Source organism: Chiloscyllium plagiosum, chromosome 33, assembly GCF_004010195.1.
Source record: "Chiloscyllium plagiosum isolate BGI_BamShark_2017 chromosome 33, ASM401019v2, whole genome shotgun sequence".
NCBI classification, from domain to species: domain Eukaryota; kingdom Metazoa; phylum Chordata; class Chondrichthyes; order Orectolobiformes; family Hemiscylliidae; genus Chiloscyllium; species Chiloscyllium plagiosum.
Window position 1 is genome coordinate 38,446,216 of NC_057742.1, and position 23,618 is coordinate 38,469,833.

General features: G+C 40.8%; 1 protein-coding gene across 17 annotated transcripts in view; it reads left to right on the forward strand.

Annotated features, from left to right (window-relative positions):
* LOC122540026 (protein TANC2) overlaps positions 1–20,227 on the forward strand; it is a 1,063,581-nt gene extending 1,043,354 nt beyond the window's left edge. For all 17 annotated transcript variants that reach the window (XM_043675319.1, XM_043675327.1, XM_043675320.1 and 14 more), the window contains 2 exons: positions 2,027–2,127; positions 13,172–20,227. In XM_043675319.1, coding sequence (XP_043531254.1) covers positions 2,027–2,127; positions 13,172–15,137 — 2,067 coding nt within the window. In that variant the 3' untranslated portion in view covers positions 15,138–20,227. The remainder of the gene's footprint in view (positions 1–2,026; positions 2,128–13,171) is intronic.
* Positions 20,228–23,618: the final 3,391 nt, after the last annotated feature.

Sequence of the window (23,618 nt, forward strand, 5' to 3'; positions counted from 1 at the left end):
CTGTAAGGCAGCAGTGCTAACCACTAAGCCACTATGCCGCCCCCAGAGTTGATGATGGTGGCCATCACCAAGCGGAAGGTGCTAGAAAAACTGAATGCCTTGAAGGTGGAGAAATCATCTGGACCAGATAGACTACACCCAAGAGTTCTAAATGAAATAGCTGAAGAGATAGTGGAGGGGTTAACATGATCTTTCAGGAATCGCTGGAGTCAGGGAGGGTCCCAGAGCACTGGAAAATTGCTAATGTGACATTTTTTTAAAAAGGGAGTAAGGCAAAAGACGGAAAATTACAAACTGATTAGCCTAACTTTGCCATGGAATCCATTGTGAAGGATGAGATTTCTGAATGCTTGGACATGTAGGGCAAAGTCAGCATGGTTTCATCAAGGGGAGGTCATACCTGACAAATCTGCTTGATTTCTTTGAGGAAATAATGAGCAAGTTAGACCAAGAAGTGCTGATGGATGTTATTTACCTGGGTTTAAAGAAGGCCTTTGACAAGATGCCGCACAGGAGGCTGCTGAATAAGACAAGGGCCCATGGTGTTACAGGCAACATGCTAGCGCAGATAAAAGATTGGCTGTCTGGCAGAAAGCAGAGTGTGGATAAAAGGATCTTTCTCAGCAAGTGGTGTTCTGCAAGGCACAGTGTTGGGATCACAACTTTTCACTTTATACAATGATGATTGAGATGAAGGAACTGAGGGCAAGCTGACTAACTTTTTTTTAAGATTAGCTTAGATTCCCTAACTTTGCAGATGATACAAAGATAGGTAGTATTGAGAAGTTGGGGAGGCTGAAGAAGGATTTGGACAGGTTAGGAGAGTGGGCAAAGAACTGGCAGATGGAGTGCTGTGTGTAGTCATGCACTTTGGTAGGAAGGGTAGAAGCATGGGCTATTTTCTAAATGGGGAGAAAATTCAGAAGTCTGAGGTGCAAAGAGACTTGGGAGTTCTCATTCAGGACTCTCTCAAGGTAAACTTGCAGGTTGAATCAGTAGTTAGGAAGGCATTTGTTGGCATTTATTTTGAGACAACTTGAATATCAAAACAGGGATGTACTTCTGAGGCTCTATAAGGCCCTGATCAGACCACATTTGGAGTATTGTGCATAGCTTTGGGCCCCATATCTCAGGAAGGATGTACTGGCTGTGGAGCGGGTTCAGAGCAGGTTCGCGAGAATGATCCCAGGAATGAAAAGTTTAACATATGGGAAGGTTTGAGGACTCCCCATCTATACTCGATGAAATTTAGAAGGATCGGGGAGAGGGGATCTAATTTCAACTTACAGAATACTGAATGGTCTGGACAGAATGGATATTGGAAAGGTGTTTCCATTGGTAGGAGAGATGAAGATCCAAGGACACAACCTTAGAGTAATGGGAAGACCTTTTAGAAGGGAGAAAAGGAAATACTACTTCACAAGGGAATGGTGAATCTATGAAATTTATTGCCACAGAAGACAATGGAGGCCAGGTCATTGTATATTTACAACTGAGATATATAAGTTCTTGATTGTCAAGTGGATCAAGGGTTACGGGGAGAAAATGGGAGATTGGGGTTGAGAAACTTTATAGCCATGATTGAATAGCAGAGCAGATTCTTTGGGCTGAATGGGCTAATTTCTGCTCCTGTCTTATGATCTAAAATAAAACTTTCCTTTTACTTTTAAAGTCATGTTCATGATGTCTGAAAGCTGCAAAGAATGCAGATGATGCACTAAGTAGCTGATTCTGAAACTGAATACCAGTAGTGATGATAATCTCCACTGTACCATGTGTCGGAATTCAGAATTGTGGATCAATTGAAAGTTGTGAATTTCAATTTTGTCCTTCACATAAAACATAGTACCTTCAATCTCTGGTGCAATTACAATTACGTTGTTGTTCACAGAGGCATCATTGCCTAAAAATTAGGGCGATAGAAAATCACTTTAATCAACACAGTTTTCAGTATATTGTTACAAGAACTTTTCCCTGTTTGAAACAGTACCCCAAATTATTACTATGTATGTGTTATTTCTTGTAGGACTTTGGGATGGCGGAGGAGTTTGCAACCAAAGCCCTGGAGCTGAAACCTAAGGCATATGAGGCATATTACGCCAGAGCTAGAGCAAAGCGAAGCAGCAGGTAAATAGGAGAGGGAGGAGCAAACTGTTTTTAATTCAGCAAAGGAAATGAAGCACTAGCTTTCAAAAGATATTGAGGTGCCCTTCGTGCACGAACATTTATTTCTGCTGACCATGTTTTGTCACCACATTTTAATCAGTATGATCTTCAGCTGCTTTATATCTTCTGTACCAAAATATAACAGGTAGTTTTCTCCTTCTTGAGCAAGGTGTTTCACTGCAATCTTCAGCTTGAAATGTTTTTGCATAACTTTTTCGGAGTGCGATCTGTTAACAGAGTGACAGGACATCGGGGATCTTCATGAGCATCAGCAACAACAGTCATATCTCACTAAATTTAGGATTGAAAAAGAAAAAGAGGAACAACAGAGAAAAACATCAAATTAGGTCAAAAAGACATATTGAGGGAAAAGAAGATTTAGTTAATTAAAAATAAAAGTTTGAAAAATTAATTCCAGTCCTGCATTTTGAAAAATCTTTAAGTACCCAAAATACAGTACCCAAACAAATGACACCCCACAGTTTCTCTTTCTCTTTCTGGACCGAACTGGTAGCCATTAGTAATCAACGGTCAAGAAATGTGGCGCTGGAAAAGCACAGCAGCTCAGACAGCATCCAAGGAGCAGGAGAATCAACGTTTCAGGCATAAGCCTTTCATCAGGAATGTAGGGGGAGGGAAGCGGGCTGAGAGATAAATAGGAGGGGTGTATGGTACTGGGGGGATGGTAGCTGGGAAGGCGATAGGTAGATGCAGGGCGGTTGGTGATGGTGATAGGTCAGACCAGATAGTGGAGCGCATAGGTGGGAAAGAAAATGGACAGGTAGAACAGTTCAAGAGGATGGTGCCAAGTTGGAGGGTTGGATCTGGGATGAGGTGGAGGGAATGGAGATGAGGAAACATAGAACATTACAGCACATTTCAGGCCCTTTAGCCCTCGATATTGCACCGACCTGTGGAACCAATCTGGTCTATCTATCCTACGCTATTTCATTTTCATCCATATGTTGATCCAGTGACCATTTGAATCCCCTTAAAGTTGACGAGTATAATTGCAGGCAGTGCATTCCATGCCCCCAGTACTGTCTGAATAAAGAAACTACCTCTGACATCTGTCCTATTATCTAACACCGCTCAAATTTAAAGCTATGTCCCCAAGTGATAGCCATCACCATCTGAGGAAAAATGCTCTCATTGTCCACTCTATCTAACCCTCTGATTATCTTAAATGTCTCAATTAAGTCACCTCTCAACCTTCTTCTCTCTAATGAAATCAGTCTCAAGTCCTTCAGCCTTTCCTCATAAGACCTTCCCTCCATACCAGCCAACATCCTAATAAATCTTCTCTGCATCCTTTCCAAGGCTTTCACATCCTCCCCATAATGCGGTGATCAGGACTGTACACAATACTCCAAGTGCAGCCTGACCTCGTGGCTCAGAAACTCAATCCCTTTTCCAATAAAAGCTAACACACTGTATTGCCTTCTTAACAACCCTATCAACCTGGTGGCAACTTTTAGGGATCTATGTACATGGACACCGAGATCTCTCTGCCCATCTACACTTACAAGAAAATTACCATTAGCCCAGTACTCTTTATTCCTGTTGCTCCTTCCAAAGTGAATCACCTCACTTTTCCACATTAAACTCCATTTGCCACCTCTCAGCCCAACTCTGCAGCTTATCTATGACCCTCTGTAACCTGCAACATCCTTCTGCATTATCTACAATTCTGCCGACTGTCATCCGCAAATCTACTAACCCATCCTTCTCCGCCCTCATCCAGGTCAAATGACAAATAAAAATGACAAATACCAGTGGCCCCAAAACAGATTCTTGCGGTACACTACTAGTAAGTGAACTCCAGGATGAACATTTCCCATCAAACACCATCCTCTGTCTTCCTTCAGCTAGCCAATTTCTGATCCAAACAGCTAAATCACCCTTAATCCCATGCCTCCATCTTTTGTGAAACAGCCTACCATGAGGAACCTTATCAAATCCACATACACCACATCAACCGTTTTACCCTCATCCACCTGTTTGGTCACCATCTCAAAGAATTCGATAAGGTTTGTGAAATACAACCTACCCTTCACAAGACCATGTTGACAATCCCTAATCAACTTATTCCTCTCTAGATGATTATAAATCCTATCTCTTATAACCTTTTCCAACACTTTACCCACAACCGAAATAAGGCTCACTGGTCTGTAATTGGGTTGTCTCGACTCACCTTCTTGAACAAGGGGACAACATTTGCTATCCTCCAGGTTTCTGGCACTATTCCTGTTGACAATGACGACATAAAGATCAAAGCCAAAAGCTCTGCAATCGCCTCCCTGGCTTCCCAGAGAATTATATTCCCTACAGAATGGAAACAGGCCATTTAACCCAACAAGTCTACACCAACCCGCCGAAGAGTAACCCACCCAGACCCATTTCCGTCTGACTAATGCACCTAACACTATGGGCAATTTAGTATAGCCAGTTCACCTGATCTGCACATCTTTGGACTATGGGAGAAAACCGGAGCACCCAGAGGAAACCCACATGGACACGGGGAGAATGTTCAAACTCCACACATGCAGTTGCCCAAGGCTGGAATCAAACCTGGGTCTCTGGCGTTATGAGGCAGCAGTGCTAACCACTGAGCCACCATGCCGCCCCGAGGGTAAATCCCATCTAGCCCAGGGGACTTATCTATTTTCATACTTCAATCCAGCCTTGTCTCGTAGCCTGTATCTCAGTATTCTCCTCGACAACATGTGAATACTGACGAAAAATATTCAGTTAGCAATTCCCCTATCTCCTTGGACTCCACACACAACTTCCCACTACTATCCTTGATTGGCCTTAATCTTTAGTCATTCTTTTAATCCTGATATACCTTTAGAAAGCTTTTGGGTTTTCCTTGATGCTATCTGCCAACGACATCTCACGTCCTCTCCTGGCTCTTTAAGTCTTTCCTGGCTAACTTGTAATTCTCAAGTGCCCTAACTGAGCCTTCAAATCTCATCCTAACATAAACCTTCTTCTTCCTCTTGACAAGAGATTCAACTTCTTTAGTAAACCATGGCTCCCTCACTCGACCACCTCCTCCCTGCCTGACAGGTACATGCTTATCAAGGACAAGCAGTAGCTGTTCCTTGAATAAGCTCCACATTTCAATTGTGCCCATCCCCTGCAGTTTCCTTCCCCATTCTCTGCATCCTAAATCTTGCCTAATCACATCACAATTGCCTTTCCCCCAGCAATAACTCGTGCCTTGCGGTATATACATATCCCTTTCCATGACTAAACATAACCGAATTGTGGTGACTACGACCAACTTGCTCACCTACCTTCAAATCTAACACCTGGTCGGGTTCACTACCCAGTACCAAATCCAATGTGGCCTAGCCGCTTGTTGGCTTGTCTACATACTGTGTCAGGAAACCCTCCTGCACACATTGTCAAAAACTGACCCATCTAAAGTACTCGAACTATAGTATTTCCAGTCAATATTTGGAAAGTTAAAGTCCCCCATAATAACTACCCTGTTACTCTCACTCCTATCCAGAATTATCTTTGCTATCCTTTCCTCTACGTCTCTGCAACTATTCGGAGGCCCATAGAAAACTCCCATCAGGGTGACCTCCTTTCCTGTTTCTAACCTCAGCCCATACGACCTCAGTAGATGAGTCCTCAAACATCCTTTCTGCTGCCATAATACTGACACACCTCCCCGTCTTTTACCATTTTCTCTGTTCTTAATGAAACAATTAAATCCTGGAAACTGCAGCAACCATTCCTGTCTCTGCTCTATCCATGTCTCCAAAATGGCCACAACATCGAACTCCCAGGTAACAATCCATGCTGCAAGTTTACCCACCTTATTCCAGATGCTCCTGGTATTGAATTCAACATACTTCAAACCTGCTTGCCAGTGAACGTTTGCTACTTTGAAACCTCATTTCTGACCTCACTATGCACAACCTCCTGGACACTGGAACGACAATTTAGGTTCTCATCCCCCTGCTGAATTAGTTTAACCCTTCCCAAAGAGCATTAGCAAATTTCTGCCCAGGATATTGGTACTCCTCTGGTTTAGGTGTAGACCATCGTATTTGTAGAAGTCCCACCAACCCCAGAATGAGCCCCAATTATCCAGGTATCCAAATCCCTCCCTCCTGCACCATCCTTGTAGCCACATGTTCAATTCCTCTCTCTCCCTATTCCTCGCCTTGCTAGCACATGGCACGGGCAACAAACCAGATTCTGTTTTTTCTAGCACTAAGCTTCCATCCTAGCTCCCTAAATTTATGCCTTAAATCTGCATCCCTTTTCTTACCTACGTCATTAGTACCTCTGTGGACCATGACTTGGAGCTGCTCCCCCCTCCCCCCTCAAGGAAACACGATCCTGAAAACATGATCTGAGACATCACCCACCCTGACACCTGGGAGTCAACACACCAACTGTGAGTGTTGTTCTCTTGTTCCCACAGAGCCTCCTATCTGTCTTCTGAAAGTGGTAGAACTTTATATAGTGAAGGAAGCCAGTTCTGTCATGCTATTTCATTGAAAAGGCTGTCCCATAAGTTTCTATCTCCTAATCCTGCAAATAAGTCCTTCAAGTACATGCCAAATTATGTTTTGGAATTTCCTTGAGAATATAATCCTTCCTGATGTTGACAAATATTTTAGTAAAAAGATAATCAATTTCCCTATGGTTCATTTGCAGTTACTTTAAACGTATGTCTTGGGCTTACTTTACCCAGTTTACAGAGTTTGTAACCCCTACCTGATTTATGAAAACTCTTCATAATTTTGAATGCAGTAATCTTGAATTTTGAATAATTTTAAATCTGCGTCTGGAGTCAGTGGACCCAAATCCATTCCACACCTATCCACTATCCCCCAGAAGAAAAACTATGTGTAATTGAGTCCCTTAAACTGAGGCAGGTCCACAGAGCCAGAGAAAACCATAACTGAGATAAAATAGGTTCAATTCTAAAAGAGGCAAAAATGTAAAATAAAATCTGCAGTAGAACTAAAGATAGAGCCATTTTGTAAATAGCTTTTAATCTCAACAAGTTAAAGCTACTTGAATGACAAGAATTACTAATGACTTTGACCAGACTTGGAACTGATACTGAAAATCTTATTCCAACAAGTGCTCTCCAGTAAAGATCAAATTTCTAAAATTCATCTTGAGTAGGAATTTTGTTGATGCTTCAGTTTATCATTTTTCTGCAATGGAGGACATTGCATTTATTATAGTATAAAAGCCTAAAGAACTGCAAATGCTGTAAATCAGAAACAAAACCAGAAATTACTGGAAAAGCTCAGCATATTTGACAGTGTCTGTGGAGAGAAGTCAGAGTTAACGTTTCAGGTTGGGTGACCCTTCCTCAGTTCTGAGCTTTTCCAGCAATTTCTGTTTTTGTTTCTGAGTTTATTACAGTATTTAACTATGCCTCTACATTAATCAGATAACATTTGTTATAGAAATGCTGTAACAATTGTAACCAATATCAATGCTGCTACTTCACTGAAATTTCATAACTTTGAAGTTATGACTTGATGTAACATGGTTCCTTTAATAGCACACTCCAACTGTGTATCAGGAACAGTTCAATCTGAAGGTACTTTTCTATTCTTGCTCATTCCAGCAAGATGTCCATTTCCAGTAGTCAAAGCCTTCTTGCTGCTTATCAGTTTGAATTTCATTATTTGTAGGCTTTGCATTTCATTTCACTATTTGCTGAGCCCTGAATCTCTGCCTCCCAAGTCTCCCAGTTAGAGACAGAAAAACTGCTGGAATCCAAAGTGGACAAGCAGGAGGCTGGAGGAACACAGCAAGCCAGGCAGCATCAGCAAGTCAGCGTCGACTTCTTCACCACCTGATGCTGCCTGGCTTGCTGTGTTCCTCCAGCCTCCTGCTTGTCTGTCTTAGGTCTCCTAATTCCAAATGCCAATATGCCCATCAGACACTATCAGTGACTAACATCAAGGATTCTATTTCATGGGATGGATTTAAAAGGGCTGATTTAGAAAACCTAAGATTCTGTCAAAATATAATGACAAAAGCCTCCATATTGAATGCTTAAAATGATAATAAGGGTATTTGGCTTACTGACCCAATAATTCATTTAACATGGTTCTTTGTCTTTAAGTCCTGGTAGTTGAGAAGCTCATCCCAAGGAATATTCATTGATGTCTCTTTTGCAGCTACATTTTCTCAAACTTGGAGTGTAGCTTGTTTCCTTTGGGAAATTTCCTTTAGAACAAAGAAATTTACAGCCCAGTAACAGGCTCTTCAGCCCTCCAAGCCTGAGCCAATCCAAATCCACTGTCTAAACCTCTCACCAAATTCCTAAGCATCTGGATCCCTCTGCTCCCCACTTACCCATGCATCTGTCCAGACGAATCTTGAATGATTCTACCGTGCCTGCCTCTACTACCTCTGTTGGCACCTACCAGGCACCTACCACCCTTCTGTGTAAAGTACTTGCCATGTGTATCTCCCATTGAAAGTGTGACCTCTCGTTATTGAATCCTTCACCCTGGGAAAAAGCTTATGTCCATCTACCCTGTCTATACCCTTCAAGATTTTGTATACTTCAATCAGGGTCGCCCCTCAATCTCCTTTTTTCAACGAAAATAATCCTAACCTACTCAACTTCTCTTCATAGCTAGCACCTTCCATACCACACAACATCCTCGTAAACCTTCTCTGCACCCTCTCCAAAGTGTCCACATCCTTTAGTGAAATCTTAGTACTAAATTAGTTTAGATAATGGAGAACATCTCCCATAGTGACTTCCAGGTTGAGCAAGACCCATCTGGAAAAGCTAGAGCTCACTTTGTTCAGTGCATGGAAAATCCAAACCTGAGAACTCAGGATAATGTCAATTTCACTGTTTTCTACTTCTAAAAACAGATTCGTCTATTCTTAAGTTTTCGGTTCTTTTTCTCTTAGATTTTGATTAGATTCAGGTAGCAAATGAAACGTTAATTTGCAAGATAAAGGTGCATGAATTGGGGACATGGATTTGTTAGTATGGATAGAGGTTTGGTTTACAAACAAGAAGCAAAATTGAACAATAAATGAGAAATTGTCAGGTGTGCCACAGGGATCAATGCTGGGTGCTCAGTTACTGACAGTGTATCTGAATGACTTAGATGAAGGGACCAAGAGTAACAATGTCTCTTGTGTTTGCCAAGATTCACAGCTATATGGTAGAACAAGTCTGCAAAGAGGTTTAGACAGGTCATGTGAGTGGCAATTTAGATTACAAACAGGCAGAATTGTGATAACATTAAAATTGTGCCAGCTCTTTTGAGGGGCTGGTTAATCCCATTTCCCCATTTTCTCCATATCATTGTAATTTTTACTCCTTCAGTTATTTATCCAACTTGTCTTTGGGACTGTACTCACAGTCCTATGCAATATTGCATAAGAAAAGGTTTCCTAATGTCCAAACTCTGGCTTCTCACTCCTGATGAAGGGCTTTTGCCTGAAATATTAGTTTTCCTGCTCCTCGGATGCTGCCTGACCTGCTGTGCTTTTCCAGGACCACCATATCTGGCTTTTTTGCCAGTCACCTCTAATTAGCATTGTTTGGTTCTTGACCATTCAATGACTGGAAACTTTATTTATTATGCCAAAAGCTGTTATGATTTTAAACACCTTCATTAAATCTCATCAGGAGAACGAGTCGGTTTCTCTCTCCTACCCACGTAAAGTAACCCTGCACCCTCTGAACCATTCTAATTAATCATTTCTGTAGCCTCCCCAAAGAAGCAATTAAAATGAAACAAAGAACTCTTGATGTTTGAGATCTGAATCAGAAAATGCAAGAGAAACTAAACAGGTCTGACAGCATCTATTAACTCAAAAATATGCGTGCTTTGATGGGAGATGGTATATAATGTGACCATAAGATATAGGAGCAGAATTCCACAGATAAATCACCCTCTGGCTGAAGAAATTCCTCCTCATCTCAGTTCTAAAGGATCGGAGGCTGTGCTCTTGGGTCCTAGTATCTCCTACTAGTGAGAACATCTTCACCACATCCAAGCTATCCAGTCCTGTCAGTAAGTATCAATAAGATTCCCCCTCATCCTTCTAAACTCCATAGAAAACAGACCCAGAGTCCTCATCTGCTCCTCATATCATAAACCCTTCATCCCTGGGATCATTCTGTAAACCTCCTCTGGAGCCCTCCAACACCAACATGTTGTTCCTGATACAGGGCCCAAAACTGCTCACAATATTTCAAATACAGAGTTTTATACATGCTCAGCTGTTTATCCCTATTCTTGTATTCTAGCTGTCTCAAAATGAGTGCAAATATTGCATTTGCCTCCCTAACTGCTAACTGTATCTGCTTGTTAACCTTAGGAGTTTTAGTTCAGGATTCTCTTAAGTCTTTTTGTGCTTCAGATTTAGAAAATGGTCTACACCTCTCTTCTGGATCAGTGGTGCTGGAAGAGCACAGCAATTCAGGCAGCATCCGAAGAGCAGCAAAATCGACATTTCGGGCAAAAGCCCTTCATCAGAAAAACTCCTTTTACACCTCTATTCTTCCTATCAAAATGCATAACCTCTCACTTTCCCATATTGTGTTCCATCTGCCACTTGTTTGCCCACTCTTGTAGCCTTACCAAGTCCTTCTGCAGTCTCCCCACCTCCTCCACACTATTGTTGCGCCTATCTTTGTATTACCTGCAAACCTTCAGTTCCTTTGTTCAGATTGTTAATCTATAACATGAATAAGCCCTCCAGTGCATCTCATCATGTCCCGCACCTCTGCCCTCAAACCCCATCCCTCCAACCGCAACAAGGACAGAACCCCTGGTCCTCACTTTCCAACCCACCAACCTCTGCATACATTGCATCATCCTCCACCATTTCCGCCACCTACAAACGAACTCCACCACCAGAGATACATTTCCCCCCACACCCTTATCCGTTTTCCATAAAGACCATTCCCACCACTACTACCTGGTCAGGTCCACCCCCCCTAACAACCCACCCTCCCCTCCTGGCACCTTCCCCTGCCACCACAGGAATTGCAAAACCTGAGCCCACACCTCCCCCCTCACCTTGACCAAGGCCCCAAAGGAGCCTTCCACATCCGTTAAAAGTTTCACCTGCACTTCCACATGTCATTTACTGTATCCATTGCTCCCAAAGCGATCTCTTCTACATTGGGCAGATTGGACGCCTACTTGTAGAGTGCTTCAGAGAACATTTCTGGGACACCCGCATCAATCACCACCGCCCCATGGCTCAACATTTCAACTCCCCCCTCCCATTCGACTGAGGACATGTAGGTGCTGGGCCTCCTCCATCACCACTCCCTTACCACCTGATGCCTTGACCGCCTCAGGACCCTTCAACCCCATGGCATTTCCTCATTTTCCCCTCCCCCACTTACCCTAGTCTGACCTTCCAGCTCAGGACGTCCTCATGACCTGTCCCATCTGTCAATCTTCCTTCCCACCCTGCTCCACCTTCCTCTCCAAACGATCACCTTCACCGCCACCTCCATCTACCTATTGCACTCTCAGCTACCTTGCCCCCAGCCCCACCCCCTTCCATTTATCTCTCCATCCCAGAGGCTCCCAGCCTCATTCCTGATGAAGGGCTTTTGCCCAAAACATCAATTTTTCTGCTCCTCGGATGCTGCCTGACCTGCTGTGCTTTTCCAGCACCACTCTAATTTGAATAATTATGGTCCCAATTCTGATCCCTGCAGAACTCCATTGGTCACCAACTGCCATTCTGAAAAAGACCTCTTTGTTCTCCCTCTCTGTCTTCTGCCAGTCAGCAAATCCTCTATCCATGCCAATGCCTTTCCCCTAACACCAGAGGCACTTACTTAGCAGCCACCTATGCAAATCCACTGGCTCTCATTTGTCTAACTTGCTTGTTTCCTCCTAACAGACTTGTCAGGCTTGACTTCCCCTTGATGAAGCCACGCTGACCTTCTGCCTCCCTCCCTTCTTAAAACAGGAGTGTTACACTAGTCACATTCCAATCCTCTGGGACTCTTCCTGACTCTAGTAATTCCGGAAAGATCACCATTAATACTTCTACAGTCTCCTCCTCCTTCTGGTCTCGGTGATTTAGTCATCCTCAGACAGACCTTTCAGCTTCCCCAGTACCACCTTCTTAGTAATGGCCACTACACTCATCTTTGCCCCCGACTGTCTTGAAGCTCTGGTATGCTACTGGTGTCTTCTGCCTTGAAGTATGATACAAAGTAGCCATTCAATTTCTCCACCATTTCTTTGTTCCCCATGACTTCGTCTCCAGTCTCATTTCCTAGCATTCCAATGTCCACTCTTGCCTCTCCCTTGCCTTTTACATGTCAGCTGCTGATTAAGCAGCTTTCTGTGAAAGGTACTCTATACAGAATAGCATTCTTACATTTTTTAAATGTACCGTGTTAATTTATTTTTGTTTCATTAATAAATATGATTTCAACCTTCATTCAAGCTGTGCTATACTTTGCTTTAGACGTTTGGGTGATTTTTGAGCGACCATCAATGATAGTTTTTGCTGGTCTGCTCGGGCCCTATTATTTCTATTAAGTGATTTTCTATTAACTGAGGTTTCATTGGAATGCAACTACGGCATCGTGGGAGAGCTACCTGTATGTGTAAACTACTCTTAAAGTAGCATAAAGGTATGAAAATCAATGTAATGTATTGTTCAGAGAATTTGTTTGCCACCAGTGGAAATGGCTTCATTGCATATGCTTAAACAAAAGCCGGTGTAAAGAAATACCCAAGTGTCATCTCGTCAGTTGTGGGAACCCAGGCAGTTCATTGACCGAAAGTTTGTAGAATATGCAGAATAATATAAAGTTAACCCCAGAAACACAGGAAAATCCCCTTGAAGGTTTGACAAATGCTGGGAGTTCTCTGGAAAGTGGGTGTGTTATCTTTTGTCCTTTTGAGGGCTATCTGCTTGGAATGATTGAAGGTAACTTTTAAATATCTTTAAAGTAGGAGCATAATTATTACATACACTTTTCTCTTTCATGCAGACAATTTCCAGCTGCTCTGGAAGATTTGCATGAAGCCGTAAAACTTTGTCCAAATAACCGTGAAATACAACGTTTGTTGATACGAGTAGAAGAGGAGTTCAGACAAATGCAGTATGGTCAGCAAATGCAGTACGCCCAACAACAACAACAGCAACAGACTCAGCGAGAAGATGTAGACTCTATGCATGAATTATATGATGAAGAATATTTGGAGCAAGAGTTGGATAATGTCTCTGTTGGCCTACAGACAGAAGCAAGATCTAGTCAAGGACTGCCAGTCATCCAAAGTCCACCTTCTTCCCCAGCACACCGTGAGCCCAGCTACAGATCCAGCTCGCCTCTCAACTCCCACCAGGTTTTTGACTACAGACCAACCACTTCAGTCTCCTCCCCAACACGACAGGTCTACCAATCTACATCACCATCACTTTCACCTACTCACCAGAATTCTCATTATCGGCCTAGCCCTCCGCCTACCTCCCCTGCTCATCAAGGGTCTTCATATCGCTTTAGCCCCCCCCCAGTGGGTGGACAAAGCAAAGAATATCAGTCTAGTCCCCCTCCTTCACCATTGCGTAGAGCCCCACAGTACAGATCCAGCCCTCCTGCAGATAGTATGAGTATATATAGGCCTCAGTCTGGCTCACCAGTTCGGTATCAACAGGAACCCGCTATAAGTCAGCTTCCAGGTAGGCCGAAGTCTCCTTTATCCAAAATGGCCCAAAGACCCTATCAGTTATCTCAACCACCATCAGGTTTACCCCAACAAGGGCTTAGATTACAGCCAGCCAAGGCCCAAATTGTACGCACTAATCAGCCGAGCTCTGCAGTACATTCTAGTGCTGTTATACTTGGTGGGTCCTATAACCAGGGGCCCCACTCCATGAGCACTAAGCATCAATCGTCTTCAGTTGATATGACTCCTACTCAAAGTCGCTTGGTTTACCAGCCTGTAATGGGTGGAGCGGTGGCAGACAGTAGACCTGTGCAGCATGTGCAAGCCAGTCTAAGCGCTGGTGCAATAAGCAATGTTTGCCAGCATCCAGGAGCAGTAATGACTAAAGAGGATCACAACCAAAGACCCTCTTCTGCCTTTCGAGGAGGAATGAGGTATGGCCAAACCCCTCAAATTGGTCGCAGTCAATCTGCTTCATATTATCCTGTTTCCCATTCCAAGCATGAATTAGAAAGATCTTCTGTTCCGTCCAGCCAGATTGCATCTCCAGATGTATCTCACATGATCAGGAGGGCACTCACTGTGAATCCTCCAGAAATTAAACCTCATCCACCAACACCTCGACCATTGCTCCATTCTCAAAGCACTGGCCTTCGTTTCTCCCCCTCTAACAATAGCCTTTCTTCTAGCTCCAATATTGTGTCTTCATTCCGTCCTTCTGCATCCATCCAACAGATGGAGATTCCACTCAAGCCCACTTATGAAAGCCGATCTTGTGAAGAACAGTCTCCCATCTCTCCAACACAGGGTTACCCTGGAGATTCTGGTCGTTCCAGGACCACACCTTTCATGGGGATAATAGATAAAACAGCACGGACACAGCAATATACTCACATGCACCAGCAGAGCCGGACGTGGGCTGTGTCATCTGTTGACACTGTCATCACCAGTCCCACCTCCTCTGGAGGAATGTCTCCCCAGTCTGGTTCCTATAGTCCACCCCTAGTCAGTAATATTGCTTTCTTCAATAAAACTAACAATGCCCAAAATGGCCATCTGATAGACGACGATATATGTGTCTCCCATGGTAAGCTGACTAATGGATCCCGGGCAGAGATTTTGGAGAGGGTTAGTCAGGCTCCCTCGTACCCAGATGTGAAGGTGGCTAGAACATTGCCTGTTGCCCAAGCATACCAGGACAGTATATATCGGCAGCTCTCCAGAGACTCGCGACAAGGGCAAACGTCACCTTTAAAACCAAAGAGACCATTCGTAGAATCAAATGTATAAAGGGAATTCTCTAGATTATAAATCCCATATTGTGAGCAGGTTTGCAATTAAACCCCTTGCACATGTAGCCACACAGTGCACTGTACAATGAAGCTGCTTCCACTTACATATGAAATAAGCCAGAAAAAAAACATTAGTGGGTTCAGTTCCATTCCGTTGCTTAATTATGAGTAGTTTCTAACTTTTCTAACTATTGTATAAAAGTTTAAATGTCAAGAACGAGAAAGGTAATACGAATATCAAGTATGCGTGCTCAAGTGATGAATGTTTAGACTAATGCATCAGATCAGTTTATGCTTTTATTTTACATAGGAAGGTTAGCATAATTATGACTAATTTTATTTTAGCTTTTTAAAGAAGTTTGACACACAAGTTACAATAAGGTGCAGATAATGACATTTATTTTCAAAGATACTGCTGTGATTTGTACAGCTTGTATTCAGTTTACTATGATTTTTATGTAATGGGTGCATTACATTGAACCTCAGACACCAATCTGCATTTTATCTTGAAATCAGTTCTCTGCACTAGCATGGGATCAGGACTAATTTACCTTCAACGATACACAGTGAGTGTTCGCTTCAGCTGCGAGGTTATTCTGTTTAATACTGTAAATGTTGTATGAAGTTTTGCTCTCTACTGATCTGTAGTTGTTAATATTTAAGAGTATTTTAAGTTAAGTCAACTTACATCAGGTAATTTTTTAAAACTTTATTTTAAACCAGGTGCAACTATTGTTAAAATTATGAATATAAGGGGACATTCCCAAAGCAAAGAATATGGGAGTTAATTTTCCAGTGGCATTCTCCCACTCCTTAGGCTTATCTTTAACAGAAGAGCCACAGAAACCCTGGAGAAAGGGAAATGACACCTTTTCTTCTGGGTTTTTCAGTGCCATCTCCCCAGATGAGTGGGTGAACATTACCAGACTGCTTTCCATTTTTTATTTCTGGCTTCTCCATCTTGAAAAGAAGACCAGGCACTCATACAGAAATGTATTTGTAATTTTAATGTCCACACTGGAGCATTTTCACAATTCACACCCTGCGTCTGCCATTCAGCAACTGGAAACATAATTAATTGCCTTAACATTTCTAATACACAATAACTGTTCTAAAAAGTTGCAAAAAAACACTTCGAGAAATGTTATGTAGACCTTTGCAACTTGTATTCCCGATACAAGCAGTTCTTCCAATTGTGTTCCTGTGCAACCCTGCACTATTCAAAAATCATGCAATACTAGCAACACTTAGTGTTGGCAATCTAATTGCATTATAGCCAACACATACTTTAAAAGTTCAAGCTTTAGAAATACCATTCCCTATTCACCTAATCACGTTACAACCAATTCACGTTAACAAAAGACGTGTAATAGCAGAACTGCCTGAATTGTGAAATTTTGTTAGCAAATGATTTGATGATTTGAAATGTGCTGACCTGAAAAGAAGAAACACGATGCCTGTTAACACGACTGTCATGTTGGTAACCTGTATTATTTTAAAATTTGTTGGGCAGTAATCCTCGGTCAGATTTGATTGCCCTGATCAATAAGCTGCCCATTCATTTTTGAATCCTTCTTTTCCTCTATTTGTTTCAGAAATGCCACTTGCTTTATAAGATGTAGGGTCCCAACCTAGAAATTTCACTTGCAATATCTGGTTAGAACAGAACAAACTCAAACAAAACTAGTTCTTCAAATCTGTAAATTTTAATAGTGTATTCATGTCTTAAAGTAAGCTGGGTAATTTTTTTCCAATGAACATTTCTAAATTTGTTTTTAAATTTATTTTGCATCATGTTTTTCAGTTATCTCCTTACTCCTGCTCGTTTTTACATCCTTCATTTTAAGGTGGTCTTGATTTGAAAACTGAACCACAGTTGCTGTGGAATGAAGTTCATGCCTTTCTTTCTTGATTCTCCAGATCTTGCCAATGTGAAATGTTTCACTTCTGCTTGTCACAACTCTTCTCTACCTAATGAATATCAGGAATTCACCTCCACAAAACATCATTTTCTCTCCCTTTATTACTCGTACCTTTTATTCACTTCCTTCCATTTCTCAGTTTCCTTTCTGATTGTATGAGTTATTCTATTGCTGATTTTGTGATGTTATGTCTATTTCACTGCCATGTAATTCCATTCATATTTGGAAATGTCCCCTAAATGCACTTCATATTAACAAAGTTATATGAAGTCATTTTAGCATTTGCACAAGGATAGGCAAAAAAGAAACATATTTAACCACAATGTGCAGTTCCTTAAGTACAACAGCACATTATTTCACAGAATTCTTACACTGAAAGTTTGTCATCTGCATTTCCTGTACATGAGTGCACTTTATCGTTAACCTTTATATAGTGGAATGATAATCGTGACTAGTGTTCTCATTAGGAGATAAACAGTTGTAACTCTTGGTGTATTTCACAGAAAAAGAAAAAGCAAAATATTAAATTTGTAGCACAAACGATTTGCTGTAAATAAATGTCACCGTGTCAGGCACTAATCCAGTATTCCTCAAATGCTCTTCCTTGGAAATTCCAACAGCACACAACTTAACTCTCACTTTCACCATGTATATATTGTGGATAAGATTGAAATGGTACACGTTATCTGAATACACACAAAAATCAGTCTTTTGCCACATGCCTATAATATTTTTGTAATACAGAATCCAATAGTAGAAACCCACCATTATATTGATAAAAGATGGCGTGTAAAGTATGCTGACTATCTTATTTACAAATCTAGATTAGGACAGCACAGCTAAACGTTAAGAATGAGTATTTGGATTTGCTGTCTGCTGCTTTCGTTGAACTCTAGACAAAAGAAAGTGGATTTGCAGGGGTTAGTGAGGAGAAATATGAAGAGACGAGCCTCATAAAGCTGCTAGGGAGATAGATGTTACAGATGCAAAGACTCCATGAGCCACATGGAGCAGAGCATAAGCATATGCAGATCCACATGAAGTATCAAAGCAATTGACAGCACCACAGGCCAGAGATCCTTTTGCAAAGCTACCACTGTGGTAATGCAGAAAAAAACATGGAAAATAGTTGTATTGTTTTTCTTGACTCTATATGACAAAATTCACAATTAACAGCACAGTTTGGTTTGTATCCTAAATTAATCACAATTCGACTAACTAATACCTAATTTGGAGTTAAGTTGTGTTGGCTGAATGTTTCCTCCAGCATACAGCTTTTAAAATACCAGGAACTTGCTAACTTACCCAGTATCACTGTAATTCTCTACAATTGATGTCAGTATCTAGCTAGCTCAACACTGACCAGTTAAAACCTACATACTTTTGTTATGAAGGCACACATTTACACGTTACTGGGTCTTGCAGTTTGTGATGAAGAAATGGCTATTACTTTTGTTAACCCAACTTGTGGTCAGTATGAATTATGCACTCCTAATGCTAATGAAGCAGTGGGAATTGCCCCTCAACAGGGTAACAGAAAGACCATTTTATAAGTGTGAATGAATTTACTTTCTAGCGTGTTTACAGAACACTGAATTGCTGTTATATATTGCTATAATTTACGACAATTGGCAGTTACAGGTCCTGATATAAAGAGAACAGTCACCCTCAGCAACAAATATCCTTCCAATTACACTAATGAAGTTCTGAAGCTCCCTCTTTAACCGAAAGAAATTGAGGCATTAATGCTCTAACTTCTTGGTTTCTAAGATGCAAGTACACACAAAGTAAATTCAGTGTACTTACCATGCCGTTATTGGTTTTTAAATAAAATGGAAACCTAATCCATATTAATGGAAGTCCAACAACTTTTATCTTAGCACAAAAAAAAGGCTGGGGGACCATCAAGGAGGGAGTTATAAAATCAAGTTTGTATAGACGAACAATGTGTCTTAAAATATATCAACAAATCACCATGGAGAAACTGGTTAAACCTTGTAATATGCAGTGTTGGTAAGCTACTTAAAGCATTCAGGAATTTACTATTACAAAAGTGCCATGATTTGAAATGTAATTTAGTAAATACATATCTGCAAATATCTTACGGATCATCAGTTGCTTCCCTCTCATCATTCCAAAGTTCAGTATTTGAACTGGCTTATTTTCCCACATTCATCGTAGAGTTAAGGGAGGAAATTAAATATTGGGGCAAGGTGCAATACATAGTCCATGGACATCAATTATTAGATCTTTACCAGAATTATGACAAGCTCTATGAAGTTTCATAAAGTTGTTTATTGAAATGTACATGTACACCTTCATTCTGATTTTAAATATAGTTATGTATATTTGCAGTTAAGATTATCAAACTTTTAATGGTAATTAAACACTCCGGGTAGATAGCACACTTTCAGATCTAAAACAATCTGGTATTTAAGTCTAATTTGGATTCAATCAAAACAGAATACAATATGTTGTATGAATTAATTTTCCTTCTTACTGAGGAGTGCAATCTTTTTTTAGTAAATAGATACAGAAACAGCTGCGGCAGGGATGCATGTAGGTACTTTTTTCTCCCCTTGAAAATGATTGAACAGAATACCAAACATTTGAATGTAATTACAGAAAATTAAATTGTACAATGTCATTTCTGTGTGGATTCATGGATTCTTTTATTTTCTCTGTAATGTTAATAATGCTCAAAGAAGGCATCTGTACGCAGTGAGATACCAGCTGGAGAACTGTATAAAAGGTTTTCTGTTGTGTCTCTGTCTTTCTACTCATCTCTCTCTGTCTCTCCTTCCCCCCTCCAACTTTTGATGTAAAGATTTTTTCTCTGTATATTATAAACTGCATGTTTTGTTCCAATTACTTAATAATAATTACAGAAGGTTGTGATATTGTATCCAGGTCGCTCTGGGTTGCGACCCTTCCATATTTTGGATGGAGATTTCTCTTTGCTGTATTGCTTGCTGAGCAGAGTAATATTGTCTGTACATGTGGGCTGTGAGTTAGTGCAAAACAAAACAAAAAAATAAATGAATGCTTCTGTTTTTATTTTTGATTTACAGATTGTGATCTGCACAATTTACTGTATGAAAATACTGTACCTATTTATAAATGGTTAACATTTCAAATTAAATGAAACACAACTGCCTAACTTTCATTAATGATTATTTTTGAAATTTATATAGAGATTTAAATTGTCTGTAATCCCATCAAACATGAAAGATAAGTTAAGGTACAGAATAAATATTACACATTCTTCAAGATGAACATAAACAATTGTTAGCATTTGCATAGCAGCTGCTAAGAACTGCCATTCTTACTCGGTTCACTGTCCACTGGGCAACCCTTCTTAGGATTTTTCTAATTTCACGTGATTGTCTGAGAACTGTGTCTTATAACAAACTGCCACTCAGCAGGATTCTGTGCCATCTATCAAGCAAAAGTACTGGTGGAAAAGTTTATTGTTTTCTGACAGAGTTCTGATCTTGGCATCTGAGCATTGTTGAAAGTATTACTGAACAGTGGTTGATGTGTTTCAGTGTATCAGGAGACTTTAATTAAGAGTTCAGCCTTGCTAGTTTTTCCCTGAAGATGGAAAGTTACATCATAATTTTTCGTTGAATACACCTCATTGGGATTAGGTCTATTGCCCAAATAAATAGGATGTGTGCACTCCAGGTTAAAAGGACTTAGCATAGTAGGACCATTGACTATGGTGAGCCAGTCTAATCGAAGTGCTTTGATCAAGATGAGTTCTATATCATATCTCCCATATTTATATCATATCAAGGAATAGTGAACATACTTTTGCAACTTAGCATTTTTCTAGCTTTTATCTGCAAACCAAATGCTGCCGGATGGTTGTTTTAATCTTTCCATGTAATCTAAATCTCCAGCCACAAAATAAGTATCCCAATTGACATGATGTCTTTAACTGATTAATTTCTACTGCTTTTACCTAATTTCATCAAAGCTCTGGATGAGTATATGAATAGGAAGGGTTTGGAGGGATATGGGCCGGGTGCTGGCAGGTGGGACGAGATTGGGTTGGGATATCTGGTCGGCATGGACAGGTTGGACCGAAGGGTCCATTTCCATTCTGTACATCTCTATGATGCATGGTGGTTTGCAGAGTTGTTTAAAGATGGTAAATTTGACAGGAAGTGGATCTACACATTGAGAAAACCTAATTGGTTTTTGCTTTCTCCAATTCATCTCAGTCACAGATTAGAGTCGTAGAGATTTACAGCCATAGAAAAAGGCCCGTTGGCCCAAGAGATTGTGACTGTCAAGAACAAATGCCGAATTATTCTGTAGTCAAATCCTTGGCTGATACGAGAAGGGACAGAGACAGCACAGAAAGAACAGACTTCAGTGAGGAGGGCTCTTCGCACCTAATATGATCAGACTGAATTTCTTTTGGAAACTCATAGCATGAGACCATTTGTCATTTGTTAGAAAAGCTCATCTGGTTCACTGATGTACATTAGGAAAGGAAACTGTCATCCTTACCTGGTCTAACCTATATGACCTGTAGCAATTTTGTTGACTCTTAGGGGTGGGTAATAAATGCTGGCCTAGTCAGACATGCTCTCATCCCGTACAAATAAAAAAGCTAGCAGAAATTGCATTTGCCTTTTATCTACATGTTTGCTATGATGTTTCACAATGGTGTTACTTTTAGAAACTGATTGGTCAAATCCGTGGTTATCAGGAGATACCTGTGTCCGGATTTAATCTTAGGCAAATTCAATCCAATAGATCCCAAGTAAGTGTTCCATCAAATATAGTTGTTGAAGGTTGTAGGTTTCCTGATAAGTGAAATTCAACCACATCCTCACATAGCTTAGGTCAATTAAAAAAAACTCAAGTTTCCTAGCCTGAGTCTTCCACATAATGTAATAGGGTTTGAAGAATCTGAAACTAACAAGGAGTGATGTAGCTCCATGTTCGACAGTCAGAGTTCTCATCAGCTGACCTCTTCTCATTAAAATGTTTACAAAATCGCAACAATCAACCTTTGCTTCAAAACACACCATCTGAAAAAAGCTGCTTGAATCAGGGTCTGTCTCTTGTACCTCAACCGAGCAATACCTACTGATCAATTTAACTTTGTTAGCCTTGAAGCAAATCATGATTGACAAATGAGTTATTTGAAGAGGTTACAAGCTATTTGTAGATGTGGTGCACTTAACTTTCCAAAAAAATGTGATAAACTCAAAGGATACTCACAAAATATGAAGTGTGTAAGCAGTGGCATGATTATGGATAGAGAAACAATTAGCTAAGACGAAACGGGGGTAGGGATAAAATGATCATTTCCAGTACAAGCTGTAACTACTGGAATGCCACAGACCTGAGGCCTCAACTATTTACAATCTATCAGTGACTTGGATGAAGGAATTAACTTTATGGTAGCTGTTTGCTGATAACACACAGATACGAAAACAAGTCCTCAAGGGAACATACAGTCAATAAATAGATGTGGTTAGGTTAAGAAAGTGGGCAACAATTTGCCAGATGGGGTATAATGTGAGAAAATGTGAACTGTCAACTTTAACAGGAAGACTGGAAAAGCATGTATAACCGGAGACAGAGTTTAAGAAGGTAAATAGAATATCAGTGTTTACTGCAAGGGGAACAATAGAAAAGTGCTATAACCACACAGGACTTTTGAAATCAAATCTGGAGTACTAAATACAGTTTTGATCTCCTTACGGAAAGGTATAATTACATCAGAAATAGTTCAGAGAATGTTCACTTGACTAATTCCTGGGATGAAGAGGTTATCTTATGATGAAAGGGCCTTAGTGTTTAGAAGAATAAGAGTTGATCTTATTGAAACATAAGATAGTGAGGGGGTGGTGCTGGTAAAGCACAGCAGGTCAGGCAGCATCTGAGGAGCAGGCTTATGCCTGACACACTCACACACTTCACTCTTATCTCCCGCATCTGCAGTCCTCGCTTTCTCCAGCATAGTGAGGGGGCTTGACAGGATGGATGCCGACAAGGTGATCCCCCTAATGGGGAAGTCTACAATGAGAGAGACAAAGTTTAAAAGTTAAGAAGTCTCTTCCTCAGAAAGCAATAGAAGCTGCAACATTAAATATATTTAATGATGTCATTTAAAATCTAACTAATATCCACATGATAAGAGTTATGTACAGCAGACAAAAAAAGGAGCTGACGCCCAAACTTATCAAATAGTTGAATAGGATCAAGGTGCTAAATGGCCTACTCTTATTATTGTGTATAGCACCAACAAACTTGTCCAACTCCTTGAAAAAGTCCTTTGTTTCAGATGTCTCAGAAGCCTTCCCAAAACCATTTTGGAGAGGCCAATACCTTATCTCAAACCAAGTCTTTTTCTAGCAAAAAATCCACAATATGGCTTCCATAGACAATGTTAAGGTTCGATACCACCAACCAGATCACGTTTTAAATCAATGCTATTCACAGGTATAGCATTACTGTTAATTAATACCTTCACACTCGCAAATTGCATGGATGGAAATTCATGTCACCTGCCAGCACACTCTCACTCTTGA